Source organism: Scyliorhinus canicula, chromosome 11 (genome assembly GCF_902713615.1).
Source record: "Scyliorhinus canicula chromosome 11, sScyCan1.1, whole genome shotgun sequence".
Taxonomy (NCBI): domain Eukaryota; kingdom Metazoa; phylum Chordata; class Chondrichthyes; order Carcharhiniformes; family Scyliorhinidae; genus Scyliorhinus; species Scyliorhinus canicula.
Genome location: NC_052156.1, coordinates 110,626,381 through 110,646,181, shown reverse-complemented (window position 1 = coordinate 110,646,181; position 19,801 = coordinate 110,626,381). Strand labels below are relative to the sequence as shown.

General features: G+C 40.4%; 1 protein-coding gene across 1 annotated transcript; it reads left to right on the top strand.

Annotated features, from left to right (window-relative positions):
• Positions 1 to 59: 59 nt before the first annotated feature.
• golt1ba (golgi transport 1Ba) lies at positions 60 to 19,434 on the top strand. Its single transcript, XM_038811069.1, is given in 6 exon segments — positions 60 to 218; positions 4,212 to 4,303; positions 8,510 to 8,570; positions 8,573 to 8,687; positions 9,041 to 9,122; positions 18,519 to 19,434. Coding segments are annotated over 6 exon segments (414 nt in total). The 5' UTR covers positions 60 to 193; the 3' UTR covers positions 18,558 to 19,434.
• The last annotated feature ends 367 nt before the right edge of the window (positions 19,435 to 19,801 follow it).

The window sequence follows — 19,801 nt, the reverse complement described above, 5'->3', positions numbered from 1 at the left end:
GAGAAACCCGCGTAGTCTCCATTAGGAGGCGGGACCTACTCCGGCACCCATTGGCAGGAAGAGAGGCCGGGGATTGATGCAAGCCCCGCCCCGGAAGCGGCCGCCCGGTTACTAGGGGGAGGCGTGTCGCTTCCGGAAGACGTGGCGGCTGATGTGGATTTGGCGAAGCCGATGAGAATCAGAGGCCGGCAACATGATTTCCCTGACGGACTCGCAGAGTGAGTGAAAGCGAGAGAGATGGTCGGCCAGCCAGCCACACTGGCGTTGCCTTGTGAGGTGGTGGGGGAGTGGGATTGGGCAGCCGGCCTGGCTTCTTCTAAACGTTCCCTGGGCCCGGCTGCGGCCTGGAACTCCTCACGGTCCCGGCTCCAGGAACATCGAACGGGCACCAAGCTCCCAGCTAGTTACTTTGGCCGCCCGGCCTTCTGAAGTTCAAATAAAGGCAGGAGGTGCTGTGGATGGGTGGGTGTGAACACAGGCCCCGTGGTCCCAATGGGCGGTGGTGGTTAGACTGAGAGACCTGCCTTTCGTATAGTTCAGGACCTGATTGGACTTTTCCGAGGCTGGTCATTAATGTAGGCAACTTCTACACCCACCACAGCCATGTGATAAGGGCCGCAATTGCGTGTTGAATCAATCGGTTATTTCATCCCATCTGGAAACCTCTGTTGCTGGGAAGCCTTTAACTTGAGAGAACAGGTTGGACCATTTAGTGGGGACGAGGAATTTGAGGATCCATATTGGCAATTGAGTGCATGAGACCTGTTAAACTGCTCTTGCAGAACGCCGGAGCTGGCTGGAGAGAGGCCGAACGGCGTCCTCCTGTGCTATGTGACCGTTCTGTGTTTGAGGACTGATCGGAAAGGGAGCACCACTGCCTCGGTGCTTAGCCAGGGTGTCATCCTTTATCTTTGTCCACGAACATCTGGAGTAGGACTTAATCCCACAGTTTCTTGACTAAGAGACAAGAGTTTATTACTGAGCCAAGGCTGGCATGAAATGAAATGAAAATCGCTTATTGTCACGAGTAGGCTTCAATGAAGTTACTGTGAAAAGTCCCTAGTCGCCACATTCCAGCGTCTGTCCGGGGAGGCTGGTACGGGAATCGAACCATGCTGCTGGCCTGCTTGGTCTGCTTTAAAAGCCAGTGATTTAGCCTGGTGAGCTAAACCACCCCCTGGATGGACTGTAATGGCATTATTCTACTGTAACAGTAGCAACAGATACAAGAAATACCAATAGGGTGGCACAGTGGTTAGTACTGTGGCTTCACAGCTCCAGGGTCCTGAGTTCAATTCTGGCCTCGGGTGACTGCGGAGTCTGCCCTTTCTCATGTCTGCGTGGGTTTCGTCTGGGCTCCGGTTTCCCCCCTCAGTCCATAGATGTGCAGGTTAGGTGGATTGGCTGTAATAAAATTTCCCTTTGTGTCCAAAAGGTTAGGTTGGGTTACAGGGATAGGGTGGAGGCATGAGCTTGATAAACGTAGAGCATACAGTGTAGAAGGAGGCCATTTGGCCCATCGAGTCTTCACCAACCCACTTAAGCCCTCACTTCCACCCTATCCCTGCAACCCGATAACCCCATCGAACCTTTTTTGGTCACCTAAGGGCAATTTAAGTAGGGTGTTCTTTCCAAGGGCTAGTGCAGACTTGATGGGCTGAATGGCCTCCTGCACTGTAGGGATATGATTGTTTAAATTATTTTGCCAGGTGTACTTGTCAGCATTACATTTCAAATTGAGTGAGACCATCTATAAGTTTTTATGGAATATACTTTTGAAATGGGTGAATCTGCACTTGAAAAGTCAGGTATAAATGCAGTTATACCATATTGCCCAGTTTTAACTGAGATTTAAGTCCAAGGCTGTGACTTGTGCTCCATCTCACAGATGAAAATTCTGTACATATATAAAAGAGCTTGCATTTAGAAAGCACTTTTTACAACCATGAAATGTCCCAAATTACTGCATCGTCAGTTAATACATTGGAAGTGTGGTCATTGTCGTAATGAAGGATATTTAAAGCAGTGTTCAGTTTCCCTAAATAACTTTAGGAAAAAATGAGCAGTAAGTAGATTGCCTCAAACACCAGAATGCACAGCAACTTGTAAAACAAGCTTCACACTAGATTGGGATTGCAACGTGTACAAGGCAAAGCTGAAACAATTTGTGATGCCATCTGGTAGATTGTCGCATCCCTTGGCATCATTGCGCTCAAAAGTGTCAGATCAGAGCTTGTGCACCGAAAAACTCTTGACATTGACCAAGTGGGCATATGCCTTCATTTTGCAATCATGCAAAGACCAAATTGTCTCACCAGGTAGAGCTTAGTTTCAAGAAATAAATGCCAGCGTCAGAATTGTAGTAACATTAATTTTACAGTCATACCCCAAATTAATTCTCCACAATTTTTTAGTTGTAACGTGGAAATATTAAAACAAAATATAATGTTGCTACATCTCAGCAGGAACTGTGTATTTCATGACTTAACTGTCAAGGGCAATGCCCAGTGGTGGGCTTTGATAACCATGTGCTGAACAGTTGAATGAACCTTTTGGTCCTCATTTTTATCTCTACATGCTGTGTACAAAGGGTATATAAATTGTGCTTTTATACATTGGAGGAAGAAATTGATACCTATTTATTTAGTAGATATTACTTTTGCTTGTAACATTACATAAACCAAATGCTCCCACTTTGGACAACATGTGTCATGATGAGGCATGTAGGCTGGTAATGAATGCAAGTGAACATTTACTGTCCATCCCTCATTTCCCTGGGATGCCGGTGACCTGCCCCCATAAGCCACTGTAGTCCACGTGGTGAATGCATCTGCATGCACAGTGCTTTGGGTTTGACCCAGTGCCAAGGAAGGAACAGTGATCTGTTTCCAAGTCAGGGTGGTGCTTGACATGGCAGGGAACTTGGAGGTGGTGATGTTCCCTTCTGCCCATCTTGTTCCAGGTGCTGTTAAAGGAGCCTTGGTAAGTTACTGCTTTTTATCTTGCACATGGTACACACTGCAGCCATAGTGCACTGGTGTTGAAGGAAGTGTGCTTGACAGTGGTAGCTGGGGTCCTAGTTAAACATTTGCCTTATCCTGGATTCTGTTGAGCATCTTTGAATAGTGTTCGAGCTGTACCCATCGAGGCGAGTTGGGATTGTTCCATCAAATTTGAGACTCAGACTAGATGGTGGGCAAGGTTTGGGGAATCGGGAGATGAGTTATACACTGCAGAATACCCAGGCTCTGAGCTGTTATTTGTGACCATTGCATTTATGTGACATGTTCAGCTTAGTTTCTGATCAGTGGTTACCCCAGGATATTGATGGTGGAGATTAAATATGGTAATGTCAATAGAAGGTAGTTAGACTCTCTCTTGTCAAAAATAGACACTGGAACTTGTGTGGTGTATATGTTCCTTGCTATTGAATGGTGTCCATATGCTGCTGTGTGTGGGCATGTACTTTGACCAAATGGCAGCTAAGAGCCACATAAAACACCTATAACTTTCATCTGAGGGCTAGTGGTGAGATTGTATCCCAGTCCAGAACCTTGAGCACAAGGTCCACCCACTGTCAAATGCAGTAATGGGGAAATGCTGCACAATTGGAAGTGCTGTGCGACAGATGAAAAATTCAACTGATGACCTATCTGTCTGGTCCAAATTTCAAAAATGGTGCAGGGGAATTTTCCCTGGTGTCCTGACCTGCATGTACCCCTTGATCAACATCACTAACAGATAACCTGATGATTAACTCATTGCTATTTGATTGGGCGGCGGGGGGGGGGGGGGGGGTTGCTTTGTGTAAATTTGTGGCCACATTGCTGCAGTAACTCCAGTGTGAAAGTACTCAATTGACTGTTCTGTTGGGATATCATTCTTTAAATGCAATTTTTGTTTTGTCTTTATTTCATTTTTAAAGCTCAGCAATGAAAAATATAGCCCATTTTGTTTAGGAAATTAGGTAGTTGCGTAATGTACATTTAAAAGCTTGGCATTAAGCTGCTTTGTGTGGTCAGATTATTCTTCTACACTGATGACAAGAGATTTATGCAGTTGAAAAGCCACTAAATTTATCTTTGGTATAATTAAATTCCTTTGAAATCTGTTATAGATTGACTTATTTTTTAATAATCACACGGTTGAAGTGACAGTAGGAAGTGAAACAGAGCAGTGAATCTGATTGTTATCTCTTCTTTTCCTTGCAGAAATTGGAATGGGTCTAACAGGCTTTGGTGTGTTTTTCCTGTTCTTTGGCATGGTACTGTTCTTTGACAAGGCACTCCTTGCGATAGGAAATGTAAGTTTTGATTATTGAATTTGTGTTTCTCTTAAAATCTCAATTTATAAACTACTCAATTTGATATGAAGCCATATTATGCTATACTGATCGTAAGCTTTGTGAGCCAAGTTGTACTCCGTGCTTCAGTCTGTTGCTTAGTCTTTTGACAAGAATCCTATTATGTCTAGAAGGTGGCAGAAAAAAAGGAGATAGGCTATGCGTAAGGTAGAATATGAGGCTAAATGAGTATAACTGTCCAATGGCAAAGATTCTTGTGGTGTCATTAGGGAGATTTACAATATTGGTAATTAAGCTAAGATCCTCACCCTTGTGTAATGTGCTTCTTGTGTGATGCTCTTGAACTATTCCTAATTCCTGCCAGAATTAGTAGTTCATAGACTTTGGTGCATGATTCCTGTTCTTTTGACTTGGTTTTATTCTTCTCAAAATGCACTGTACAGATACAACCTATTTGGAAGGACAGGGTAATGGTAACTGCTGGATTTTCTTTGCCCTTCAATGGACATGATACAAAAAGTTGAGCTAGCCACTCATGGTAAAATCCTTGTGGCAGTGCTTTTAGCTAATATCTATTTTGAAAACTTGCAGCTAATTTTTATGAAATCCAGATATGTAGAAAAAGTATTAAGTTGTATAGGAATTAATATTTTACGCCTAGATATTCATCCTTCAAAGTGCGTTGGGTACCTGAAACACATGCATGTCCAAAAATGATTCCTCTATCTTTAGAATTCGTAAAATAATCTCATTGCTAAGAAACTGTCCAAAGTACAACTCGTATATAATTTGCAGAACACTGCTAATATCCCATTTCATAATACAGGATTGCTCCCGATCAGAGGAACTTGGGAGCAGGAATAGGTCATTCAACCTTTCGAGCCTGCTCCCCATTCAATAAGATCATGATTGACCTAGTTGTGCCTTCAAACTCCACTTTCATGTCTGCCCTCCTAACCTTTGACTCCCTTGTGTATCACAAAAGTCTGTCTAACTCTGTCTTGAATAAATTCAATAACACAGCCTCCACTGCTTTCTGACAGAGGATTCCACAAACTAACGGCCCTCTGAGAGAAAACAATTCTCCTCATCTCCATCTTAAACCATATCTATCTTATTGATGTTATTAATGGATGAGTAGATCCCAGAATAGAACTCTGGCTCAAAGACTAAGGGAACAAAGAACATTACAGCAGGAACTGGCCCTTCGGCCACCAAGCCTACACCGATCCAGATTCCTTACTTAGACCTACTTATTGCCCAAACGATCTGTATCCCTTCATTCCCCGCCCGTTCAAGGTACATCTTAAACGTTGCTATCGGGCCTGCCTCCACCACCTCAACTGGCAACGCGTTCCAGGCACCCACCACTCTCTGCATTAAAAACATTCTCTGCACATCTCCCCTAAACTTTCTCCCTCTCACCTTGAACCTGTGCCCCCTTGTAGTTGAGACTTCCACCCTAGGAAAAAGCTTCTGGCTATTCACTCTGTCTATACCTATTGTAATTTTTTAGACCTCAATCAGCCTCCGTCTTTCCAGCAAAAACAATCCGAGTTTATTCAACCTCTCATCGTAGTGAAAGCCCTCCAGACCAGGCAACATCCTGGTAAACCTTTTTTTGCGAGCCACCTTGTCTCACTAAACTCTGGCTTCCGTACGAGTGGTTTCAAATTCCGTTTTCAAAAGCCACACTTCCAAATCTTCTTTTGAATTCTGTTCTCGTGACCCTGCTACCATGTTCTCCTGACCCTGCTACCATTAAGTTTTCACTTTCAGGTTTTACACTTCTCCCTTCAGGTTTCCTTTGTCTTAAAGACTTTTACACAAATTCTGAGGTCCTGTCACCGGTTTACTCGATTATTTCAAATAAGGTCTCCCAAATAGTAATTTCTCACAAACCTCAGCATTGCTTTCTTGCTTTCTGGCTTCTCTCAATCCAATGCCTTTTCAACTCTCTTTACTGAGCAGTAATCTGTGATGGTTCCCAGTTTCATCTGTTCCGTTAACTCCAGACTTCTTGCAAACTTCTCTTAATATCTCTAATTTCCTTAACTAGCTGGACTTTAGGTTTCCCTCTTTAGCCGTATAAAAATCCAATTGCTCCGAGCAGAGCTGTGAAGTATGCTTTTTCTTCTCCAATTACAATCAAATTAACTTAACTATAACTTAAATGTTCCCTAACCAAGGCCCTGGTTGGTCAGCAATCACGGCTATTTTATTTACTCTTCAAGCCCTCTAAGCACAAAAAATCATAGCTGCCATTGAAACCAATCTCCACACGTATAAGCACCTTTGTCCAAGCACAGAAATGTTGGGGGGGGAAGCGGTTCTCCCTCCCCCCCACCTTCCTGGTGTGGTGTGTTTCTTGAACTTCTGGTCCCATCACTGTCAGTGGGATTTTCCTATTAAACCCTCCCTCGCTGCTGGGAAACCCACAGAGGGTTTATCAGTCGGTGGGGCTGGAAGAAGATCTCACTGGAAAAAACAACTGTAAAAGTCGCTCTTCACCCTTCCCCCATCTCTTTCCCCCCCCACCCCAGTAAATTAAACTCACTCAAAGCTATACCGTATATACTCGCGTATCCTTCGATCTCGCGTATCATGCGACCCCTAAATTTTCGTCCCCAAAACATGATTTTATGGTATACCTCATGTATCATGCGAGTGACTTTTTTGGAAATTAATTTTGGAAACTAAAACTTCCAAATGGTATCATTGTGTGTGGTTTCTGCAGAGTTGATTCTGCTGTGAAAGCTGTTCGCGATTCGAACAGCTTTCCAGCTGGCTTTACTCGCGTTGTTCAGCCACTTGCCGTTTCCATTCATAAAAACGTGAATGGAAACGTCAAGTGGCTGAACATCTTCCCATCAGAATGCTGTGGTCACAATCAGTAGTATTCTGATGGGAAGATGGGAAGAGTGTATTCTGCTGTGAAAGCTGTTCGCGATTCGAACAGCTTTCCAGCTAGCTTTACTCGCATTGTCCAGCCACTTGCCGTTTCTATTCATAAAAACATGAATGGAAACGTCAAGTGGCTGAACATCTTCCCATCAGAATGCTGTGGTCAAAATCTGAAGAGTAGTATTCTGATGGGAAGATGTTCAGCCACTTGACGTTTCCATTCATATTTTTATGAATGGAAACGGCAAGTGGCTGAACGACGCTAGTAAAGCCAGCTGGAAAGCTGTTCAAATCGCGAACAGCTTTCACAGCAGAATCCACTCTTCCCATCTTCCCATCAGAATACTACTCTTCAGATTTTGACCACAGCATTCTGATGGGAAGATGTTCAGCCACTTGACGTTTCCATTCATGTTTGTATGAATGGAAACAGCAAGTGGCTGAACGACGCTAGTAAAGCCAGCTGGATGCTATGTGACTTATCTTGGCCAGCATTTCACACCCGCAATTTTTGTACCTCTCGTATCATGCGACCCCCGAAATTTAGGCTTCAAATTAGGTGCTCAAAAGTCGCATGTTACGCGAGTATATACGGTATCTTCTTTATAATGTTTACCAATACAAATATAAATCTCCTTAATTAACTTTAATTTCCTAACACTGTGTACCCCCTACTTCTAGTCTCCCCATCAAGTGGAAACATCCTTCTGGTCTTGACCCTTGCAATTTCACTGGGGTCTTGTATGCTTCAATAAGATCATTTCACGTTCCTCAAAACTTCAATGGGTGCATTCCCAACTGTTCAAACTTCACCAAGGCCCTGTACTAAATGCCACCATTCAATTTGACCTCCTGGATACTAGCTTCCTGTACCAGAACACCTGGATTCTCTGTACCGCTGAGTTCTGCAATCTCTCTCCATAGAAATAATACGCTATTTTGTCTGCCGAAGCAGACACGTTCACATTTACCCATGTTATACTCCATATGCTGATTATTTGCCCACTCACTTAATGTGTCTCTATCCCTTTACAGACTCACTACCTTCTCTTGACAACTTCCTCTTCCACCTGGCTTGGTGTCATCAGCAAATTTAGCTACCTTATTTTTGGCCCCTTCATCCAAGGCTTTGATGTCGATAGTAAATAATCATCCCTGTGATAATGTACCCATCAGAATGATAAAGTACATATGATAAACATGAGACGTTGGAGGAATTCGGAATTAGAATTTATAACATGGGTTTCTAAAGTGGATGTAATCAGGTCAGTCATTCTAACAGTCTTATTCTTTCCTTTACAGATTTTATTTGTGGCAGGCTTGTCCTTTGTAATCGGCTTAGAAAGGACTTTCAGGTTCTTCTTCCAAAGCACAAAATGAAAGCCACGGGCTTCTTTCTGGGTGGCATTTTCGTGGTGCTGATTGGTTGGCCTGTAATAGGCATGGCTCTTGAAATTTATGGATTCTTTCTTTTATTCAGGTAAGAGACATTGAGACTTGTACTGAGTGATTCATTATCCACTCCACTGTCCATAAATCCAAGTGTGCTCATGTAATGGATAGTTGTTTCTTTTGGGCCGCATCATTTTAAGAAAAAACAATTGGCCTCTTCTCACTGGACAAATTTAAGAGGCTGGAATTAATTATTTGAAGTCATGTGAATTTTAGAATTTAGGATTACATTTATGAAACTTCATTAAGCCAGGATTTCAGTGCTAACTGTCTCTTGAAGTTTGTATCTTGCCTAACAAAATGTCCGTTAGTTTTTGTTTCTTTTTCCCACCCAAAGTTTCATTTTCTAAAAGCCCAATTCTTTTCCATTATCTTTGCTAGGGGTTTCTTCCCAGTGGTGGTTGGCTTTATTAGACGAGTGCCTATATTAGGCTCGATTCTGAATTTACCTGGAATAAGCTCAGTAAGTATTTGTATTATTCAGTGCATGTTAGATTATAATCATACCATTTAAATAAGATTTTTTTTTAAAATTCTGAGTTCTTAGCAGTACATTTAACATATTTTGGTTCCGAAATCCACAGGCAATAGTTGGGGGTGAATTATAGAGTCCGTTATTTAGTCAAACCATTTTAAGTGTTTACCAGCAGAAAGGTAAGAACTCAAAATGCCATAAAGTGAAGAAATCATTTTGAATGCTTTGTTAACCTTTCAAATATGTATTGCATTTTTAAGTTGTATGAAGTGTAATTTTAAAAAAGGATTTTATTGAATTCGTAGAATTCACGGGTATTTATGAAAATAGGGGTCAGAAAAACATCAGCTGGTCCATTGAGCTTATCTCATACAGTCAAAGTACAGTTGAACATCATGATCCCTAATCTCCACACTCCTCACCTCCCCATATCCATCAGCAGCCATGTAATTTCTTTCAGAGACAGGTGAATGAAAGATTTGAAGAAAAAAAACTAAATTAAAAAGGGAGCAAAATCTAAGAAATTCCTCTCTTATACCTTGCATTTTCAAAAAAAACTCACGTTTAATGATATTAAGTGCTTTTAGGCATCCAAACCTTTTGGGGGGTCATCAACATCATCCTCTATATGAGGGATGAAAACTGGGCCAAAAATCTCATTGTGAATTGGGTGCAAACAAGGTCTTGTACAAGAACAATATAGTTGCTGTGTTTTTTTTTTAAATTTTGTTTTTAGATCAACGTAGTAATGCACCTGGTTATTTTTATTTTAAGTCTCCTTGAGTAATGGTTTACAATAATAAGCCCTCCCAAAGTATCCCAAGTAAAATCAATGCCTTTGATTGGTGAGATGGAATTTCAACAACAATCCTGAAAACAAAATAATTTGTTCCAGTGCTGCAAAACTAAGAAAGGGAGTTGTGAAGTACTGGTGATTATGGAGAGGTCAATGGACAATGTGGAGGTACCAGTAGCCTGAAAATGGGTTAATATGAGAGTATATTCCAAATTGGTGCCAAAACAGACTCTGACAACTAACAGATCCATTTGATTTACTTCCATTTGATATGAACAGAATTCATTATCAGCAATAAAATTGACCGTCTGCATAAACAGTTGATACAGAAGGGCAAGATCCTGCCTAACAAGCTTCCTTAAATTTGAGGGAGAAACCACTCCAAGTGGTCTGTTGTAAACCTTATGACCTAGCATACTTTGATTTCCAAAGGAGCCGTGATAAATTTCTATGTGAGAATAGCTCTGTGCTCTAGGGGTTAAGTGTGAGGGAGTGGATTAGGAAATCACACTTTCTCACTATGGGAGCTGTGTCTCTAGAAGGGCAGTACTGTGTGGGATGGCGCAGGACAAATACCGCCATCCTTCCAGATTTACATAATGACCTAATTTCAGAAACTCTATGCAAAGTGATCAAGTTTGCAGCTGATACCAAAATTAGGGCAATGGAATTGGAAGCAGCAAGTAAGAAATTACAAAACTAGTTCAGCAAAATGTGTAAGTGAGCAGAACAGTTGCAGATAGAATTTAATCCCAACAGATGTAAAGTATGACAAATAAAAATAAATGACTTCAATATTGTTTAAATAGCTGCTGATGGAGACTGAGTTTAACATGTCTAATCAATGGAAAACATTGATCAACAAAGCTAGTAATAAAATCTGAGGAAGTGGGGATCAAAAAATGGTTGGATCGTAGCTTGAACATGCATCCAATTCTGAGTGCCAAGCAACAAAAGATGTTCAGGCACTGGAGGCAGTGTAAAAAAAAAAACCAAAAAAAAAAAAATCTGGCGGGTGAATTATGTTGGGGTCCTAGCTATGAGCAAAGAGTGGAGAAGAATAGAAGTTTCAGTTTTTAAAATCACCTAATTGCTTTTCCTGGACTTTATGAATTGCTGCTTTAAGTTAAACTGTAGATGTAGAAAAAGAGGACCTGTTCAAACCACTTGAAAAGTAAATTTAGAACTGATCAAATAAATTCTTCAAATGCAGCATTCCGTTTGTGGATCAGACTTCTAAATAATGTAGTGGTGGATGTAAGACCCCTTGCAATTGTTTAAGAAACAATTTCATTCATCCAGAAATCCATACGTCTGTCATGCTCCCTGTGGTAAAATAATCTGCTGACACTTGCTGTCCGTGTCAGACAGGAAGAATGGTTACATGGGTGAGTCACTGAGAACTATTCACCCCCAAAGCTGCTCTAGACATGAGTCATGCTCTTTGGAATATGTGCTTTTTAAAACTATTTTGAATGTTGTATTTATCAATTGAATCCTTTACACTAATCATAACATTACAAATATTGGTAATTCTCAGGTAAAATTGGGTAAAGATGGTAAACATAGAACACAATGCAGAAGGAGGCCATTCGGCCCATCGAGCCTGCACCGACCCACTTGAGACCTCATTTCCACCCTATCCCCGTAACCCAATAACCCCATCTAACCTTTTGGACACTTGAGGGCAATTTAGCATGGCCTAGCACCTAACCTGCACGTCTTTGGACTGTGGGAGGAAACCAGAGCACCCGGAGGAAACTCATGCACACACGGGGAGAACGTGCAGACTCCGCACAGACAGTGACCCAGCGGGGAATCGCACCTGGGACCCTGGCGCTGTGATGCCACAGTGCTAGCCAATTGTGCTACCATGCTGCCCTGGTGAAAGAAATTGTGGGAATAAATACTTATATATTTTTGTGAGAATCTATCTAGCACTTGGTTGTTGCTTCCCATTTGACTTGGTCTTCAGGCTATCTTATGGTGCTGGAGTTAGGCCATTGAGGAAGCTTTTGTGACGCTTAAAATAATTGTTCCGTGGGTAGTACATAAACTGAACAAAGTTTAATCGCAACTGTGATTAAAAATGGAGGCTCCCAGCTGTCATCTATTCATCAGGAGTATAAGTATGTGTCTTCACTACAGAATTTCTAGCAGTCATTTTAATCGCTGGTATTCAGCTGCTGACAGGTGGATTTGGTATTTTTACAATGGAAACTTTTAGACCGTTTTCTGTTTTAGTGCTATAGACGATGGGCATCACATTTAAACCCCCAAGTATTTGTTGACTCATTTTCTTTCTGCATAGCAAGTTTTTGTTTGAGTGATGCCATTGTGTCATATGTGGGAGACTCTACCATATTATGTAGTTCAAATAATTGCCTCGTACTTGGATAATCTGGCAATCAATTGAGATCTATGCAACAACATTTTTTGCACTGTTTTTGCAGTGTTTATTTAATATCGAAGATTGAGCAGCCTTTAAATCATTGGCTGGTCTTTCATTATTTTTGGGCAAAGGGATTGAAGAATTTACAGCTGTAAATCATTATTGAATGGATCCTTGTCACATTTTCAGCAGGAGATAAAACGTAGTTTGATCTCGTGGAATATTGTTTTTCAACCTTCATTAATTCCTTTTCAGTCGAATCAGTGAAGAATTAGGAACAAACGTCACATACCCTGGGAATATCTGACTGGATGAGAAATAGTGCTAAAATACCCAATAATCTGGAAAATTTCTTAAGCATTCCAGTTCTGTGTGTTGTGTATCAACTAATTCTAATTGTGTATCAGCATTAAGCCACTTGCCATTTTGTGGACCAAATTCAATATTAACTTGCTTGGCTAGTCATATTTTCAGGCATGTTAAGGAAAATACATATTAATTGAAATACAACTTCATTTTATTTTCTTTAAAGTGTAGAGGGCCCTCCCCGACTAACAGGAGTACCCGTAGACCCTAATTCGAGCATAGGTCTTGTTTGCTTCTACAACACTATTGAACATATCTGATATGTAATGGCAGAAAAGTGGGCAGATACATACAAGAACAGAGAGACTGCCTGGACAGTGCCTGCACAGAGGAATTACTGAAAAAGCAAATTTAAAACGTGCCAATTACTCCAAATCAGCAACAGGGATGGGACGGGGGGAGGAATGTCAATGAATATTGAAGACTAACTTCAGTTGAAGAAAGAGGAAGACATGTCAAAGCTAGGTAATCATTCATTTATGTTTAATATGCATTAGGATTGAAAAGCAAAAAATAGGCAAGCGATTTACCTGATCTGATGAGAAACAATGACATTTTTTAAAAAAACGTTTGAATAGCTCACCATAAAAGGAATTAGTGCTCTCTTTTTAAAGGATTCTCTATTTAGCAAATTTAATAATTGGTAAACCAAACGACTGCAGAAATTTGCTGACCTGCATTCTTACCTGGATTCAGAGAACCTAATTTGAAAATCTTGGTTCTGCACCATCTAGTACCCAGGCAGATTAAAGCACAATTCTAGTCACTTGCAAAGTCCCCATAATTAACCAGTTTCTGGGGTTTTTTAAGTTAAAGTTCATGATGTAGAAGGTTAGTTGAAGGGGAAATGGAAGTCGCGTACTGGTGTAATCAATGGACTTGGATAGAGCACACTTTTTAGGTCAGAGTAGAGGATGCTTTTGGCCTCTGTCTTCCTGTACCATCCTTGACTCGAGATGCAAAACATAAAGTGGTGATTTTCTACTGCTGAAAACTGTTACTTCCCCTAACTGAAGAAAAGTAATTGCATTTATTAATAGCAAAAAACAAGCATTAATTTCATATAAGGAGATTTTCCATGTTTACCCCACAACATATAAACCTTGGAGTAATGTTTTGTTTGTGGAACTTCCACCCAAATGTTTCATTCAATCTCGTTATCAGTTTTTGTGAACATATAACTTCAGGATGCTTTAATTACCCTCTCAGGTCAGGTCTTAAATTTTACACAGAAGCAAACAAAATTCAATTAAGTTGCAGAAGGGGAAGGGAGAGAATGTATTCAGTGCAGGTATACTAATGCTGGAAATTTAAAGCAAAAACAAATTCTAGAAGTGCTTAGCACGTCTGTCTGCTTCTGCAAAAAGAAAGTACAGTTAATGTTTTGGGAATGTACCTTCCTATCAGTTCCGATGGGTACCCACCCAAAATGTTGTACGCTGTCTTTTCTCTTCCCGAAGGCTGTTGCAGCTAGAGTGCATTTTATTGGCAGCTGACACATCTCCAATCATCTAACTATAGTGGACTTGCTGTGGAAAGTCTGCCATTTAAAGGCAGAACTGGTGCCGATCCTATTTGTGAAAACTTTACTTGGATGCAAAAGATGTCTTGATATTGTAGCATTATGCATCACTTATAACAGTTGAAAGCTCTATTGCCTTTTATTCGGATGGTGTGGGTTTAAAACCCTGCTGCAGGACTTGAATACATAACCAATTCTGAGTCCAGTACTGAACGAGTATTGTATTGTTAGAACTAATGTCTATCGAGGATTGTTAAAGCAAATCATATATTTCTTTTGGGTTGGATATAAACCATGATCATATTAATTGGGAGGGGGAGGTTCATGGTATCTGGCCAATGCTGCTGTCTCAAAAAGCACCAGAAACCAGTGATAGGTCATTCATCTTAACTTGCTGTTTCTGGTACCTTGCTATGCACGCTGTATTTATAAACCGAGCAGCAGTGCCAACTACACTTCAAGGTGCTTTAGGATATGCCGAAGGCATAAACTATTGCATAGTTTCAACTTCTTCCTTGTACTGTAATGTTCTCATCTCCCTTTATGATAGTCAGCATTTTATAAATTTTCATTCATCCTTCCCTCCACCACCAACACCGTGGCGCAGCAGTGTGTACCATCGACAAGGCGCACTGCAGCAATTTGCCAAACCCTGACCTTTTTAGGAGGACAAGAGCCGCAGACGCATGAAACACAACCACCTGCACGTTTCCCTCCCAGTCACTCACCATCCTGACTTGGGAATATATCGCTCTTCCTTCACTGTCGCTGGGGTCAAAATCCTGTAACTCCCTCTCTAACAGTACGGTGGATGTTCATAAACTACATGGACTACAGCGGTTCAAGAAGATGACTCTCTGCCACCTTCTTGAGGGCAGTTAAGGATGGGCAATAAATCATCCTCTAAACAAATACATTAAAACAAATATTTGTATGGATGGATGGTGAGGGGAAAATTAGTTGTGAAAGGCTTCCATATGGAAATTCAGTAAAGGACTTTTCTTATGCTAGTCATATGCTGAAGTAGGTTGAAGTGTTGTGAACAAAAGTAAAAGTGTAAGTCATAACAAAAAAAACTTCCAAAATTGAAGTGACCTTTCAAACTGTCATCCAAAACATACAGGCATGGGCTGATCAATACACATTTGACCCTATTGGTGTTTCTGTTATCTATGCAGGTAAAGAGTGTCCAATCGTCAAGTTCATTTTAGAATAATTGATTGGTGGTCTGCCACTGAGTATTAATCAACATTAGCATTGCTACAAATTGTGGCAGAAAGTCCTCCTAAATTAACGAGCTTTAAAATCTAAAACTCTGAATTCACAGCTCCTTTCCATTAAGATCATCCACTACTATACATTCCGTCATTTTGTATTTTATTGAAATTAACCTGTTTTTTAAAAAAAAAATGTTTACATAATCAAGGCATCTCGCGCTTTGAATAATGACTTTTCTGGTTCTATGCTACTTGTTAATAATTGTTCCGTTAAATATCTTTAAAGCTGACGATATCATAAAGGAGGCTGAGCATGAAGTACGTACCTTGTTACATTTTCATAATGGTTTTGTTTGCATAACCTGGAGGGAAGACTGCTGCCTGCAGCAGTATAGATTAGTTTTTTTTTAAGTGTTATGTTGTGAACTTACAAACTGCAAGACCAACTAAAAGAGGTCCATGGGGCACTTGCCCTATGCCACTGGTCAGAATGGACATGCAAAGGGCAACTTATTGGCAAATCACAAACTTGCTGCCTGCAATCTGCCATCCATTTAAGACTAATGTGTGGAAAATGATCAGTTCTGTACTCAATTTTCCAATAAACCACTTGCATTCAACTCCCCAGAGATGGTGTGGCTCTTGGGAAATGTAGTTGCTGGTACATTGAAGGATGGATTTATAAATATAGAAATTACATGGCCATGATGTTCCTTGGGCTGGATGGTCAGCGTCACTGACTCTTCTATGGGGATGGAGTTTTGAAATAGCTTTTAAAGATTCAAACAAAAAAATAAATCACATTATTAGAGTTGATCTCAAGTATGATTTGTTTTATTTGATATGAAATTTTTGTGTACTATAGTGATTTGGCCCCATTTTTGCTATGTCCATAGCATAGAAATACTTAGTTTTAGACTGTGCTTTAACAAGATTTAAACTATTAACATTCATTTCCACGTGGATGGAGTGGATATCACACAGGCTTTTATACCACAGCAATTAGTATCAAACGGCAGTTGAGTATTTGAAACCTATTCATAGTCCACTGGTTGCATATGAGTCATCTTATCTTATTTGCAATTTCCCATGCTATACATTTTCCTTCATTAGGAAAATAGACAGGAAACTTGCTGGGAGTGCTATTGTTTTACAAGCCGCAAGGGACTGCACTGTCCGCCCTCTATCTCTCTCCCATTATAGGTTAGGTTGGAAAAATTATTCTGCAGAAAATTATGGAACAGAAATCTGTCCTGTCTCTCTGATCAAACTAATTACATCCCCAATTTGTTTCCCCATGCATTGTATATCCTTCATACTGTTGCTTTCAATTATGGATATTTGTTGTGCATCTACATTTTGCGTTTAAATTATGGAGACCAGCAACTTGAAAGCAGTCATGGAATGTGAAGGATTGAACTAACTTCTGCTTTTGGAAGATTAAGTATGATATGGAAGGCTAAAAATAATTGGATAAAATAGATGACAAGAGTTTATGAAGTGAAAGGAACCAGCTGCACAGATGAGTTGGTTGAGGAATACTAGGGGCATCTAGGACATAAGAATCAAGAATAGGAGAAGAACATGGAAAAAAACCCAGAAGATTCTGGAAAAAGCAGATCAGAAAACATCGACAGAGTTAATGTTTCCGATCAATGACCTGTCAACTGGAAACGATTAGAGATGTGATTTCCTGTTTAGCATGGAGCAGTGGTTAGCACTGCTGCCTCATGGCACTGAGGACCTGGATTCGATCCCGGCCCTGGGTCACCGAACATGTGGAGTTTGCACATTCTCCGTGTCTGCGTGGGTCTCGCTTCCACAAACTGAAAAAGATGTGCAGGGTAGATGAATCGGGCACGCTAAATTGCCCCTTAATTGGTGGGGGATGGGGGGAGAAAATTAATTGGGTACTCTAAATTTATTTTCAAAAATTAACACGTTGGTGGCACAGTGGTTACTACTGCTGCCTCACAGCGCCAGAGGCCCAGGTTCAATTCCCTGATTGTCTGTGTGGAGTTGCGCATTCTTCCTGTGTTTGCATGAGTTTCCTCCACAGTCCAAAGATGTACAGGTTAGGTGGATTGGCCATGCTAAAATACCCCTTGGTGGGCTTATGGGCAGAGGGTGGGGGATTGAGCCTAGGTAGGGTGCTGTTTCAGAGGGTTAGTGCAGACTCAATGGACAGCAAGGACAACAATTTCAGATCATAACAAACCTTCCCATTATTTTGAAATCAGGTCCTGGTTATAGTTCTGCTGTTCATATTTGCAGCTTCTGTAGACCCATCTTGCGTTTCTTTACATGTCTTATTACCACCCTCTGTTATCCTACAGGATTATCACTTCTGTCCCCTATCCTCGCACAGGTTTTAGTTATTCCTCTTTCCTACCTCTGCATTTATTTACAAACTGGTACCCCATTACTATTTTCCAGGGGTATGCATTAATGAGACAGCCAAGCTAGAAAACACCAAAAATAATGCAATTAATTTGTTTCGCCCCATGGTTGCTGTTGAGCTAACTGGGAATTTAGTATTATCATGGCTACATCCTGTTGGGAACAGGTTGAATAGAACTTGATAAAGCATTGCGACATCTCACTTGGAAAAGGGGAAAAAACACCTCAAAAGCTTGCCCTGATCAGAGAATTTCTCATTTGTTTTGAAATTATTTTGATGTAGAAAGGAGGGCACTTGTAGTTATTTTCTGCAAATATGGAGAACTTCCAAAGTTTATGATCATAAGCACATTTAAACTTCTGTTTTCACATATTCAACATGCAGTCAAGTTAAATCATCATGCCTCCAAAAATGATAATTTACTTAATATAAATAACGTGCATGCTAATGGGAGTCTAGGAGTTGTTTTGGTTTTAGCCCTGGTCTTTGGATCAATATGTGGAGTGTGAACTCCCATTAGGGAAGTGTGTTAACTGGACTGATTTGTTAATGGGCAGTGCAGCAGTGAGAATGTTGGACATGCATCCTAATTGTCACCTGATGTAAGACAACTGTCTCAACATCTTTGAATGTTAAACCTAATATGATCATACCTATTTTGGTTAACTACAATTTCCTTTATTTTTGCAGTTTGTAGATAAAGTTGGCGAAAGCAACAGCATGGTATAACAGAGACTGGATGGACGACTACTACAGATGTATGCTGTATAATATATTTATAAGGTTTACCTGAGGCAAACATTTCTAAATTTATATTTTACTGAATTACCTGTGTAGGAACAAATAAAACTTGATGACATTCTTACAAAATATTTTGTCATGGGGGGAAAGGTGGTCATGGCATTGAATTTCACACTTTTTGACCTTTCCTCCCCTCCCCCATGTTCTCTCTGTGTGGGATGCTTCACACCACATCCTCCAGCAGGAAGGGCAAGATAGGTTGGGCTGTGGGCTCCACCACTACCACTATCAATGCTGCTCAATGATCAGCAGGAAGGAAGTGGACCTTAAACTGGGTGAGTTGGACCAAGCAAGACCAACTGAGAAGGAGCATCTTGTTTTCTTTAAACATTGAACCTCGTTCAACTAAAACAAGTTGAGTTTGGAAAAACTAGAAGGACTCTGACTCACCTTGCCATTTTTGGTTTGCAAGTCAAAGAATGAAACACTTTAATGGAACAGGCTTTGTTCCATTTTTCACTTAAATGTATATGTACAGCTGATCTTGTCTTTGAGGTAAAAATAACTAGCTTGCATCCATGATTGTCTTGCCCCAATTGTGTGTGTGTGTCTCTCCCTCCAGTTATTTTTGATCACGTCATTCTCTTGTTATACCTGCAAAGACCAGGTTAATGAGTTTTTATCTTTTGTGACTGCCTCATTTGGCAGGAATTTTGTGCAAATGGACATCTGACTTATTATGTACCTTTAGACGATGGTGATTATAGGTAGTAAGCAGATTTTTTTTTAAAGAAAGTTTATCTTTTCAAACATGCAATTTCTTCTTGGTGTTAAACTATTGTAAATAAATGTTTGAAGCAAATAATTATCACTGAATCTTTTTAACAATGTTCCCTTAATAATATAGTAGTTACAAAGTGTGTTTTGCTTACATATGCAGATTTTTGTACGCCCGATATTTATCTGCTAATGGAAGAAAATATTTCTTTAAAGCTACAAGAGAAGTTTTTTTTTAAAACTGGCTTCCAATGGCATGGGTATTGTTCTTGATCGGAGGAATCCTACAATGGAAATACTTCTCTACTTATAAAAAGATCAAGAAGATCTCTAGTTTGAAATATTGAAAAGACTAATGTTCATTATATTGGTTCATTGCCCATAAAGATGCTTGTTAACTTTGCAAAGCAAATAACATCTAAACTTGGTGAGACCATAGGAAAACACCAGAACTG